At 40.1% G+C, this 14,514-nt stretch overlaps 1 protein-coding gene across 2 annotated transcripts in view; it reads right to left on the bottom strand.

Annotated features, from left to right (window-relative positions):
* Positions 1–14,514, bottom strand: part of PRIMA1 (proline rich membrane anchor 1) — a 49,051-nt gene that overhangs the window by 14,548 nt on the left and 19,989 nt on the right. For both annotated transcript variants that reach the window (XM_026046716.1, XM_026046726.1), the window contains exon 3: positions 5,710–5,839. In XM_026046716.1, the coding sequence (XP_025902501.1) occupies positions 5,710–5,839 (130 nt within the window). The remainder of the gene's footprint in view (positions 1–5,709; positions 5,840–14,514) is intronic.

The following is a 14,514-nucleotide window of genomic DNA, read 5'->3' as shown; positions in this document are numbered from 1 at the left end:
ATGAATTTCAGGACAACTTACACCTGACCTGCCTTTTTACTTCAATGCAATGTTTTCTTCTACTTAAATATTATTTGAAGGTGAACTCAGTAGCTATTTAAGGAAGTGCATATGTAGGTACTTATGGCACCTTTCTCACAGGCTGTGGGGACACATAAAAAATTGTTATGCCTTAGCACAATTAGAATAGGGAGCAAAAGGTACATCATGTGAAACAGCCATCATCAGCCTTTCCTTGCTGACTAAGCAAGCAGACTCCTTCTCAGCAAACCGTATGATATACAACCGAGAAGAGTTAGCCATTCTATCCAAAATCCTGCAAAGCCAAGGAACAGCATATTTAGGTAAAATGGGCTCAGATCACCTCGCATAAGGATGCACTGGAGGTATTTCATATAGGTCCTTCAGATGTTGGAAAACCATCCCAGGCACCTCCTACCAGCCTCTGTACCTCGAGCAGCAGCTGGTGTGGAGACTTTGGTGCTTGCCAGCTTTACTACCACCTTTGCAGCTTGAGAGATGGCTTCAGTATATTAATTTTATACAAGAATCCAGAGACTGGGATCTTTCTCTCCCTTTCTCTCTCTATGTAAATGTCCTATAGCCCTCACTGACGGAGTCCGACACACCACTGAGCTATAGAAATAGGATTACATTATGTGGATCCCTCTCCTCCCTATCCATCTCAGATATTTATTTACCAAACAATATTGTTAATCCTCTTTACTGTGTTTACTCTCCACTTCCCTCCAGTCTTACTGTCTTACTGTGATTGAGGTGCTTAAATTTTAAGGGATCTTGAGCAAAGCTTAAGAGACAGCTACTTCCAAAGGTGATTAAAATGACTAACATGCCACTGACCTTTTTTTTCTCTTGAAGGTACACTGATTTTCACTAGCTGAAGGTCTGTTAATGCTGCTTTTATATTCACAGTTTGCTTGCCTGTGAACGTAAGGCATGTGCAAACCATTACCTGTGGATGTAAGGTATGTACAAAACCACTGAAATGATCCAGCTTCTTCCGCTCTGTGCTAAGTTACGAGTTGTTCTTGGACAATCTGCTTTTACCTTTTGGCCACAGTCGTCTGGGCAAAGAGGAAGAATAGCTGGTTTCTTCGCAGAAAGAGAGAGAAATGCTAAAGAAATATTTGAAGGTATTCCAGGTTTTGAACAGGTTTTGCCTTTGCTCATTCACACATGCTCTTTGTTACAGAATCTCTGGCTGTAAGACCGCTTTTCTGATCTGAAAAATGAGCATAAATCTCCCACTACTTATTATGGATCTGAGTGCTACCTAGTCATTATGCCTGTCCTAGAAGTCATCTAGTGAAAGGTGTCACAGATGCCGTTTGCTGCTGATACAAAGTGCCACACATTTGGCCAATCCTTAGTGCCACGGAAGCATTTCCTATGGGAAAATTCACATTTTTAGAAATTTTCTTCCTCTGCCAGCAAGATGAGAAAATAACTGATAGACTCTTGAGACAATTTAGTACTTACAGCATCTTTTTTACCGAGGGTTTTATCACTGTGGATATAACCATGCTGCAGCACTAGATAACATGATGTGTGATCTCTTCCAGGCCTTGATCTATGCAAGAACACAGAGCTGGTGGGCCAGCCCTGGCATCCAGCCACATGGCATCCAATGCCTGCAACTCCTGCGGAGCACGCACTAAGTTTAGAGGTGGCTCTCAGATCCTTGGAGGAACTGTTCCTTACCTATTTTCCTGAATGTTTTACCTGTCTGACCACACTGATTGATAGAGCTGGCTGACATATTTTGCAATTTGGATTGAAAAGCACAGGATTTCAATACAGGATTTGTTATGATTGTTTCATGCTGGTGGAACTTGAATATTTCTCACGGAGATGCAGGGATGATGATAACAGCAGACTATTTTGGCTCTAGTAATTACTTTACACATGGAAGCCCCAGTCCACTAGGTGACATTTTTGACAAAAATGAAGTGTCAAAAGCTGGTGATATGCTGATATTTTAGCTTTTACAGCAGAAAACAAACAACACCAGGAGACCATTTTTATATAGATTCAATAAAAATACAGTTGAGTTATGATACTTTGAGGACAGTAACTGCTTTTCTTCCTGCTATAGATAAGCAGTCATGAGAGAGTTTGATCCGGTCTGGCTCTTTGAAACCAGTAAATGAGGTTTTAACTTAACTGCAATAGGATTTTTCATCTTTCTATTTCTACTTTAAATTTGATTCTTATAAAAGTGAGGAATTATTACCACAGATCCAACCTCTGTGCGAATAAATCTCTGCCTGCACCTTCCTGTTAAATCTTTTAACTCTTTCTACACTCTAGAACCAGATAACTACTGTTATTTCACTCTTTAGTGTGTATGTTTAGTGTGTTATTTCACTCTTCAGTGTGAATTTGCCTAATTAAGACAAGCCAAATGCTTTAAGCAAACAGGAGATGGATATCACTGATGTTCAGACTACAAAATCCACTTCATTTGGAATCAAGTTATTGCAGTAAGGTTCTTTGCAATAGCCTCCTGTAATACTTGTGGATTTGTCATTGTGAGATATATGGCATATACATCTGTACCATAGTTTAATTCAGATTGGACTATAGTACCTCTTTTACCCATTGATATACCTTAAAAGGAAATGATTAGTATGCTCTTAATATTTTTATTTTAACCTATCTTTTTTTAGCTGATGGGCTGGCGAGAAGTTTTAAATGTTGTTCCTGTTGCACCAAACACAATATGAGCCATCTGCTACAGGCAAGCCAGTTTTTACACTTACTGGCACTACAAGGTTTTATTGCACCCACGGGCTCCCATCAGAATGAGGGTTTCCAAATGTGATGACATAGATCTCCTCTTCCTGATCCCCCAGGAAGAAGTAAAAAAAATCCTGTCTAGAAAATCTAGAGGGTGATACTCTTCTGCAAGGTCTTACAGAATGCATGTTTGGATAATAATTCCTGCCACGTTCATATTTACATTGCTCAGTAAGTGATGGAATCTCAGTGATACCCTAAGATGCAGGCAAGTGCATCTTATATCCTCTTATATCTGTTTCAGAGGAGGAAACAGAGGGAGAAAGGGCTCCCAGGGTCTGTTTCTGCTGATCATTGTGAACAGCCCTTTCCTTGGCGTACTCTGAGAGCCAGATTTCTTGGAGAGGCTGCGATGGAAAAGGAGACACACAGAGAAGCAGAGTCTGCAAGAAGGACTGGAGAGCTGAGCAGGTAGACGCAGGTGTGAGAGAGTCCAGGGCAGAACGAAATTCCCCAGCCTGGGGGAATGTTCCCAGGGACAGGGAACACGCTGGAATGAAACTAGACTTCACCTAGATTAATTCCCTACTCTTTCTCTAGACAAGCTTAACTTTCAGCTGGAAATACAGTGAAGGATTTTTCAGACTATCCAAAATCTATTCAGCTCAACAATGCGTGATAACACTCTGTGTCAAAGGCACAGATTTACCTCTCATGAAGTATCTTATCTTATTTCCCAGGGTTCATCAATAGATATTCTTTAGAACGGATCAAGGAACCTGAACTATTGAGGAATGGTGCCAAGCACTTTAGGGCATTCACTTAACAAAGACGTTTTTAGATGTTTTCATTGATGAAAAGAAATGCTCTAGTTACTCTGCAAGAAAATAAAATTAATAAGATTTTCTTTCATATCCATCCATTCTACCTCTGAGCAGTTTTCAGCTTAACATTTGTCAGCAGTGTGAATGTCAACAAGATCTAAAGGAATTTTCACTTCCCTGAGCCTAATACCATTTCAGCTGCTGACTTGCACGTTGATCGTCACATTGTTGACAAATAATGGGTGTCTTCATCAAGTATCTGTATTGTACTTCACTGATATGAAACACAAGAGCTTTTTGTTATGTGAATTCCCACAGAACTCTCAAAGCATCTCTACATTTGCCTGCTTAAATTTATTATTTTCTTTACTCCCCACCTATCAGCATTAGAGAGAAGATCTGAAGAAATATTCTTTGCTAGGTACAAGTTGCCCTGGAGAGCTATTGCTCTCGTTGGCCTATTTTGCAGCCTTGGCAGAAATCATTCACAGCTTGGCAGCAGGCAGACAAATGCAGTAATTGTTTTTGAATCATATACAGGTTTGCACATGGAACTGGACCCGTCTCCAGCTGTGGAAATATAGGTAGAAATTTTGCATTAAATCAGCAATCCAAATGGACTTTCAGTCATAGCTGATTCTTTTTGAAAGTTCCACTGATAGAATGAAAGCTTTATAATTCCTGAAAATTAATAAGCATTCATTTTAATGAAATCAGAGCCAGAATAGATACTTATGTAAATTTAGTAAGAAATTAGTTACAGATTTCTGTCTTTTTGTTTGAATTATTCCTTTTTGATGCTCTTGGATATAGTATTCTTCACATCTTGAGTATGTTTTTGGACAACCAGAAAGCATATGCAATGGTCACAATGTTATATTTCTGCTAAGGCTAATCAAAAATCTTGCATTTGTGTTTTTCTGGAAATATACATGTACATATATATGTTTTTGTGTGTGTGAAAAGTGTTTTTTCTGTTTCTCCTATACCCTTTCTCCATAAAAAAGAAAAAAAGCTTTGGCTGAAAAAGAAAACATTAATTAATCCAAATTGTGACTCAGATGTCACTGCAGTATCTCAAAAAATGTGTACTGAGCACAGCTCTGCTTGGGTTGGGTCACCCAGCTGCACTACATGCCCATAACTCTCATGGTGAACCTATGGCAGCTCCATATAATAGTTGGGTGCCCCTGGGGCTATATATGAGCCCATAGAAGAGAAAAGAAATTCCATCCATCCCAACTACAACTCTCACATGATACTCTCTTTACCAGACCAGCACTCCAGACTCATAGTTTAAGCCTTCATATAGAAATTTCCAAGTTTTGACTTTTTTTTTCTAGATAATTGAAATATCCTTTAGACAAAGCAATGGTCCTGTTCTCACATTTTTCTAAGTAATTGAAATCAATATTTCTAACTCCTCCAGGCTTATACTAGCATATATATCCCAAAGACAGAGGTACATGAGCAAGGACAGTTGTAGATGAGCTGATATAGTTACTTCTCAGAGTAAGCACTCTTCATATAGCTTTTAAATGAAAAGAAACAGGTTTTAAATTTGATTTTGCAGATGATCGTCATGATCTGAGAATAAGTTAGAATTAGAGTCTCCCCCAGAATTGCACAAATTACCCTGGAGTTTGAGTTGAAAGGATTTACATCAGTTTGAAAAGCTGTAAATAGTGGTGGAACTCAGTCAAAAATTTCACATCCATCATGAATTCTGGATCCTGTCACACCTGCTCACAGGTCTGTAGGAGGATAGGAAAGGGTTTCCTATCTTTTTACTGGGTCAAACTAAAGCCTATCAACATTCTCCAGCACCCTTGCAGTACTTTATCTATGAAGAAGTTCATATTAAACTGAACATTGTGGCACTGTCCCATTTCTAGTTTTTCTCATCCTCTGGCCCATGGCTGTGCATTGAACATCATCCTTTACACAGGCAAGAAAAGGAACATTAAGTGACTCTCCAATGAAAACACATTGACTATAGGATGTGCACAGTATGCATTTTGCCTTTAGGATGCCTTTAGACAAAAACGAGACATCAGCCAAGACTGAGGCAAGCCTTTGTAGGATTGTATTGCCCTAAGCACTGCAAAAGCACCCGTATTCTTACCTTTTTATGGCTTTGTAGCAAATGATGACAACTACAAAGAGGAACACTAGTGTGGCGCTGCATACTGCAATGGTAATAACCAGGCCTGGCCACCAGGTCTCCTCGGTGGGACAAAAGGTAGACTTGGGAGCTGTAGAAAGAATATGGGAAACATGCATGAGTTCTCCCAACCAAACAGTTTATGAGCAGTTACATGTCAGTCACCCAATGCAATAGCACTATCCCAGGGCCACAGACACATGCAAAGAGGATACTTTACATTAGGAGTATTTTTTTTGCAATCAACTTCCCTCTGTTTGGTACGAGATGATTGTCATGGTCCAAACACGTTCTTGTGGCTCTGTTGTCTGCAGCCTGCTGCTCGGAGTGAGGAGAAAGGCTCAGCTCTGCTACCTGCAGGAAACCGCTCTTCCCTCCCTGATTGCCTTCTCCTGCTGCATCAGCTTTACTTTCAGAGAGATGTCCTGCTGATAAGTGTAGGCTTTCAACCCACATTAGGGGAAGTTTACTGGGGAGAAGCAGCAATGCCTACCCATCAGGTTTGTAGCTGCAATCACTTTAACCTTGAATCAAGGAAGGGGAACTCATTTTAAAAGAGCAGGAATTTTATTACATGTATTAATTGCTTTTAGAGGACTCTAGTTGACAAGATTATTTTCCATTACACTACCTTTGAATTGTATTATTTCCAACAGTGAGAGATATGTTGCTCTTGAAAATATAGGAAATTATTATTTTTTTTTCTTATTTAATAGAAGACTAGAATTCTGTCTGTAAGTATCACTCAGAGCAAAATCTAGTTTGGGTCAAAGTAATGCTGGGACCATTTAGTTCAAATCTTTTCCTTCGGGTGCATATTCCTCCTCCCATTGTTTGAGGGGACATATTTACTGGGCAGCAGACAATGCCATGAGCAGAACCAGCGTATTGCAGAGACCCCTGAATTCAGTGTATACAACCAAATAACCTTCATGAGAATTCATCTCCATATACAGAGTCTAATAATGAATCAGTCAATGAGCGTGTCTAAATCTCTGACTCCTGTTGAGTCCAGTTGAGAGGAGAGAATTAAGTATAGCAAAAACCCACACTTTTTGACTGTGGTTATTTGGGCTGGTACACCCTTCGTATTATACACATCCTTCGTTCCTCCTGTTTTTGGTATTAAGAATGAGAAACACACATATTCTGTTGGGTAAAACTTTGAAGTTCAAAACTGCAGAGATAAAATTCCAGTGACATGATCCGTGGGAGAATTGGCAGCATTCATCCTAGGAAATCTGCAGGAGTGCCTTAGCAAAAGACTAGGTGAAGATCTATTGGTGCATCAAAGAAGCAACCAAAATAATACAGCCAACAGCTTGATCATTTACTAGATAAGTGATTTTTCCATACTATCAAGAAATTGCTGCTTTCCCCCACACATCAGCCTATGAGGCTATCACTATATTCATTGCCTAGCAAATTTTGCTTTTTTTCATCCTGCATATATTGACTATGTAGGATGTGGGTGAGGTTTTTTTATTTGATTTTTTTTATTGTAGTTTTTGTTGTTATTTTTTCTCAATGAGAGAGAGATATTAAACTGAAAAATTAAGTTACTTGAAGAGTTAATGATTCCTGGTTGCTTTTCTGACAATGAATCCACTCACTCAGTCCATCTCAGGTCCTGAATTTTTTATTTTTTTACTGCAGTCCATTTTTATAAGGCAATGTAACCATGTATTGTGTTGTAACATGACTTATTTTCTTTAAATATTTACTCAATGATTTCAACATTGCTTTTTACAGCATTACAAAACAGAGGACATCTCAGAGATGACAAACTGTTTGCATGAAGAAGTGTACAGTGTTAGGGCCAACTTGGTGGTTCTGGTGATGCCCCAAACACGAGTTCCAATGAAATCAAAACACGTGTCAGCGGGTGTCACACAAAATCAGACAAGATCTTACCAAATGAGGCTTTCGAGAATGTCCTTACCACTTTTTGCTCTTTCTGCAAAGCAGGTTCAACCAAACTAGTCCCATACCAAGTGGAGATGGTGATACTGGTTTGTTCCTTGGCACAACAAATGAAAATGATGAATCACAGAATCACAGAATGGTTGAGGTTGGAAGGGACCTCTAGAGATCATCTAGTCCAACCCCCTGCTCCAGCAGGGACACCCAGAGCACGGGGCACAGGGCGGCATCCAGGTGGGTTTGGAAGACCTCCAGAGAAGGAGACTCCACAGCCTCCCTGGGCAGCCTGTGCCAGGGCTCTGTCACCCTCACAGTGAAGAAGTTCTTCCTCATAAAATGAATGAAATATAATTCATATAATGTAAGTTATATAATATATATATACAATTCATAAAAAGAATGTCAGAAAAAGAGTAGAAAGCAAGGCGTGTCACACCTTTTAGGTAACACAGGCTTCTTAACAGTTTATCATAGCATTTTTATATGGAAAGAGGCAAGAAAAAAATTCGGATAAATTATTGATTATACTGCTAACAGCCTGTCTGTACTTAGTTATTAATGTCACTAAAACAAAAATTGCTAACTTAGCTGGTACCTTTCCCCATTGATCTGACCCAAGTACTTGAAAAAAAACACAGGAAATCTTGTTGAGTATTATCAAAGAATATTTTGTAGTAGCTAGTGGGTTTCTATAACTTTATTTTTTTTTCTTTTTCTAAGCCTTTATTATAGTGCTAGGAATTTTTTTTCCTTTGAAATGGCCACCCTTTTTTTCATAGGCTCCTGACTGTGGTTGTGTGTCTACGTCTGTGCCACATTTCTCCTCACAGTTTCCTTTTGAGGAAACTCTGCCTTTCATCCCTGTGCTGACAGGAAGCCAAGGCAGCGAGTTCCCTGGCCCTCTTGGATGGCACGGAGCCTGGAGCTAGGCATGGTCACCTCCTTCATACCACCCCTTTCAAATCCATCACAAACCATCCAAACTACATCTTGTGTGAGAGGAGGGGAGAGCATCACTGGCCATGGGGAGTCCCTTCATATTCACCTTGGGGTTACCAAGAGCTGAGAGTTGCCAGCCCAGCCACTGTGTTTGTCAAGGGCACCTCGTGCTGGTTCCATGCAAACAAACTCAGGTGCTCAATGGGGGGCCATCTCTGGACAGGAGGTGATTCTATTCACTCCTGTCTGCTCTGCACAAATCTCATTATCAGCTAAGCAGAGGAAGTGATTTTCACACAGTGCAAATTGTGCTTTTGCTTTTAAGCCCTGAAATGTCATTCTGCGTGTTGAAAAAAACTCTCTTTATAGGCACATCAATAGCAATCTGTCCTTGATTTCAGATGGGTACTAAATCTGTCCTCTATGACCCTGATCATCACCTGTGGACAGCAACTGTCCTCCTTTGGTACACAATTCATTGGGTGTAAAATGTTAGGGAAATATGATATTTTAAAACAGATAAGCAGGGTGAGCTGAGCAATAGTGGCTTGTCATCCTGACAGAAATCTTGACAAAATAGGGAAGATACCATTCAACTAATAAAGTATTAAAGGAAAGTAACTGATATGAATGAACATAGATTTAGGAAAACATGTCTTGTCAAACTCACTAGCTATTTTCTGAGGAAATTACTGGTTTGGTATCTGTGTTAGTGTAATAACCTTAGACTTCAGTATGACGCTCGACTTAATTCCACTTGATGTCAAGGTTATGAAACTATAATATTACACACGAAATAAATGAAAAGCTAGCAACTGTTTTGTCTCTAAATCTGCCTGTAAAAAGTTCCTGCTGAGAGAGCACATGTAAATGACCAAGGAGCAAGTACAAATCCATGGCTACCAGCAGTGATTGCTAATGACTCAGGAACATGAAAGGAGGCCCCAACAAGGCTCCTGCCTTCTCCCCCCAAAGTATTGTTGCTCCAATAACCTTGCATACGGTATGGAGACCGCTGCCTGCAAGTGTGGTCCTGTCCATGAACCATCCTGGCCAGGGAAGTGCAGAGGAAACATCATGGGATGAGACATTAGCAACAGTAGCACAAATGCCCAGGGCTCCCTCTCACCTCCTCGCTGCTCTGGGCAGCAAGACCTTCTTCCAGTCCCAGCCAGAGCCTTTGATCCTCTCTCCCTCTCTATTTACCTGCCTCTTGTTCTAGCAGAAGTGCGTGAGTGTAAGAGCACATAATGACTAAAACTAGAGATTAGGCATATTTAGATTAGAAATAAGGAAATTATTATCTCTAAGGGTAAGTATCCCTTGAAGAAGATAGCCTGGTGGAGCATTGCACTTAAAAACTTAGCTCAAGATCTAGCATTTGTTTACTTTTCCTAAAAGATGAAATTCAGCCATGAAATTCACAGAAATTGAACTTAAAAATTAACTGAAGGAAATGTTCTGTCTCTGGCCAGTCTGTGTAAGCACAATGCGTTTTTTTAGTGGGCATAAAATTTATGAAGTACAAATATCGGTAAGATTTGCTCTTAGAGTGCCAGCACCTTCACCTATTCAAAACAGCATAAAGACTAATAAAATCGACAGACCCTGTTTAGACCTATAGTGGGAGGCTGGATAAAACTTACTGAAAACAAATTAATGAAATATTGCACTTAGGGCAAAGGCATCCTAGCAACTATTTAAGTACCATGAATATCTCACACTTTTTCTTTTTCTAAGCTCGGCACAAGTACACATTTCAAACCATAGATCCAACTCTATCTAATGTTAGCAGGTATCTACTCACTTGGATTTAGCCAGAAATATGCATACCAGAAAAGATTAGCTCAACTACAGAGACCTTCCCTGAATGTCCAGGCATAAAAATAGAGGTTGTAACACTGGAAATAAGTTTCTACAGGATCACAAAGACTCGAATTTCTCCATAGCAAATCTCAGAGTGCATTGTTCTCAAAATTGTCCTAAGCTGCTAAAAATAAAAAGCCATAAAACAGTGATGAAGCATTTTTTAACAGTATCTTCTGGATCATCATTTGTTTTATATATGTTATAAAAATGTCACATACTTGTACTGTCTGTCGCAGAATATAGAAATGGCACAAGGAATCCTTAGGGTAGATTATCTTTAGTCGTCACATCTGTACTTTATAAAGCTTAGACTCTGGAAATCTAACACTCCTGTTATTTATTTAGGTTAGGGTTATTATTCACTACTGACTGGAGGCTAATTGCTCTTCACATGGAAATGCCAGTATGTTAGGAAGCAAGATCTACAAGCAGTTCAGGAGAGAGTAAGAGCTGTTACCACATGTTCCTGTTTACTGAGCTGCATTTGTGCTGCTGAATGAATGAATTTGTGCTGCTTTACTTTCCAGAGTGACAAGTAAAGGTAGTGGAGAAAAGCTCCTGCTCAAGAGGCCATTCACTCCTTGTCTGTCCATCCTCTTACCCATCATCCACCCCAGAAAAACAAACCACAAGCCTGTGTCAGAAAAGAGACACAGAGACAGGGACCCAAGCTCTGACCGGAGTCCCAGGGAGGTGTCTCCAGACAAAGTCTATGTCAGTCTGTTTACTGGCCCAGACCCAAGCAACTGGTGTTGCGCTGACATGATGTAGAAGGATGACAGTGACCCCTCTCACCTCTCTTCATCAACAGTAACTTCATGCCTAAAAAAGGAAGAAAGCTTTTAAGATAAATCAAAACTGATTGTTGTTTTTCCTCTTGTTTTTATTTTTGCTCTTGCAGAAAGGTCAAGAGTGCTGGTGTAATCATCTTTATGAGACAGTTGCACATTTTTAGTATTGTGTACTCACAATAGGCTAAGCCCTGCCATCCTTATGCCTGAAAGCACTCTCCTATTGTAAGGCTGTCCAGATCAGCCATACACTTTTAATTAATGCAGTTGAAAGTAAGCCTGAATTTTATTTTGAAAGTTAGGTTTGTATTCCAGGAGCCTGAAGGGTTTTGTTAGTCCTGGAAGTTAAACAGAACTGAAGATGTAGACAAACTAGGTGTTACTGCTGATCTGTATGTATGTCACATATATATATATATATATATATATATATATATATGCCATATTTTAGAGAGTCCTGTATATCTGCTGGCTAAGGCAGCCTTTGGGGGTTTTAGCCTTATCTCCCACTTTTGAATATATTATGTGAACTTTGATTCATTCACATAACTTGTCTGCACATTGACATCTCCATTTGTAAAACAGGGAGAAGACACTCATCCCTACAGTCATTATCACACTGAGATGCAGGAACAAGCTCGGAAAGCTTGGAGCGGTTTAGCTGTGATTTCAGATGTCAAGGCACATGCAAAGACTCCCAGAACAATCCATGAATAATTAAACATGGAGATAGAGTTTGAACATGTAGAAATTTAAATCTCTTCACATCAAGGCATTTCATATAGGAATATAGGAAGGAATTTAATGAATCAGCTGAACAATGTGAAACAACTCAGATGGTGGCAGGAAAAAACTTACAGTAACGATTACACACACACACATCCCAAAACTGGATGAATGCTTCCAACTGATGTCTTGAGCAGGATTACTCCTGGGCCAAATTATACCCCCAGGAAAATTAAAGAGTAAACTCTGTGTGCCACCAGCCCATGTGTCTTGATCCTGTAGCCTTTCATGAACACTATGGGACTGATACTGCAGCTCAGACTCAGATCTCCCAGGGAAGACCTATGCTTTCACAAGGCTGAACCACAATGATTTTTACTCCATGGTCATGTAATTTCAGGGATACCCCCTCGATAGTGCCTCCACCATCCATGTTTTCTAGCAGCTGAGCCCCAATGCCTTGGCGCAGTGACTTTATATACACATCTTTCTTGCAAAGGAGAGGCTTGAACAGCCACTGGTTGTGGTCAACAGACTTTCCATTCTTTCAGTGTATCTAATTCTGCACATATAATCCATCTTTTTTCATCCTACGTTCATATTTAAATTAAAACCAATCCACTAGTTACTTAATTTGGGCATGTTGTGATTTGAAGACAGTGAATGCCATGCTTTTGTCTTAGATTTCCTGTTACTTAGCAATTGAGCTTCCTCTAAATGTCCAGAACTTAAAAAAGGGCAGGAAGGAGTTTGCGGATAGTTGAGAGGAAACATAATGTATTTAAAAACATAAAATACTGCAACAGGGAAATAAATACTGCAAAAGACGGGAACAAAATGGCCAGTGGAAACAGGGGAAGACATGAGTTGCTAAAATTACAGTAGAACAGATTAAAGGTAGACATTAGGAAGGAAAACTTTCTAAAAGCAGACAGGGGTGGCTGAGGTATAAATTGCCCAGCCTAGAGGCAAGCCCCTCACATCCTCCAGCACTGCAAATTATTCTCGGGGCAGTGCCAAATAACTTGGTCGCATATGAGAATGAAGCCTTGGGCAGCTAAAATAAAAGCTCAGCTGGTGTAAACTGAAGTCTACCACGTCATGAGATTACCACCGACGGAGGACCTTGTCCCAGCATGTGTATGGTGCAATTTGTGAGCACCACTCCTGATTTTGCAGTCGGTCAGACTCCCAGACCCTTTCAAGCTCAAGGCTACTCAGATACAGATCTTCTTATCCTCTTATCCCGCCTCGGGCAATGCTGTGGTGTCTGTGAGTCAGGGTTGGGCATTCTGTGCTTGTTTACTGTACTCATTACACGGGAACAGTTACAGATGTGTTCGGATAACTCACGTAATAGGAACATGCTGTGTGCACCCAGGGCTGCTCACGGGGAAAAGCAGCCAGCATGGGAAAAATAAATCCTTCACAAAGAGCATTCTAATGAAATTTGGGTTATTGTTAGACTTTGATACAAATATAGACCTCCAGCTGTTATTTAAAAGAAAAAACATTTCAGAAATAGGCATAGTATATATCCCCTGTGAGCATATCCATTAAACATATCTATATTCCTCATTACAGGGAAAAATATCCCAAGAGGATGCAGGCAGAAAGGCTATCTGAGAGGAACTCCCTGTTTTGTATATACGCACATGCCTATGTGCACATAAAGGATATATGTATGTCAAATATATATTTTTATAAATATATATCAAATATATATCTTTATATGCATGTATTTAAATAAAGCTGCTGCCAATGATTTTCCTGCACATGTTCACCCTCTAAAAGACATCAATCAGAAAGTTTCGTGGGCAGGGTATGAGAAATCCTACCTAATTTTTCTTCTTCTCCCATTGCCTGCACTTATGGATTCCTGCATTGTCTGAACACGTGACTGCAAACATTTACATTTTTGGCACTTCTATACTTGTCTAAAACAATCCATTTTGCAGATACAGGAGCTAGGAGATAGGAACAAATGCCTTTTGCAGGTTATGGTCTCAGAGACAAGCTGCAAACGATCATTTGTTACTCTGCCTTCAGGCTGGACAGCAAACTGAGTAATGCATACAAACAAGCTCAGAAAGAGTTAAGCAGAGGCAATCCCAGCTTTAGGTTATTCATTCCAGGTCCAAAACAGGTCTCAGAGGTAGCCAGAACTAGAGCATGTGTGCAAGGAGCAGCACCTGGCTCTGTTCCCAACAGCAAAAGAGCAAAATTAAACCTTGAAGAACTATAACCTGGATTTTACCACATTTCAAAAGGAGCAAGATTGCAGGAGGTTGCCCGGCTATGCCATGGCATGCTTACAAGTAGCTGGCACAATACTGTATAGCTGCTGTATAGGACACAACTCTGGGGTCACCAGCACAACCTGCTGGCTGCTCAGCTCTCAATCCCCTTGAGGAGCAGCATCAAAGCGAGCAGCAGAAGAGAGCTCCAGCATGGCCACAGTATCTACTGGGTTAAATCCAGCAAATGCAATGAAACATAAACAAATAAATGCAATGAG

The sequence above is a fragment of the Nothoprocta perdicaria genome, unplaced genomic scaffold, assembly GCF_003342845.1.
Source record: "Nothoprocta perdicaria isolate Ctin4 unplaced genomic scaffold, notPer1 scaffold_108, whole genome shotgun sequence".
NCBI classification, from domain to species: Eukaryota; Metazoa; Chordata; class Aves; order Tinamiformes; family Tinamidae; genus Nothoprocta; species Nothoprocta perdicaria.
Note: the sequence above shows the minus strand (reverse complement) of the source record. Positions and strands in the feature narration are given on the sequence as shown.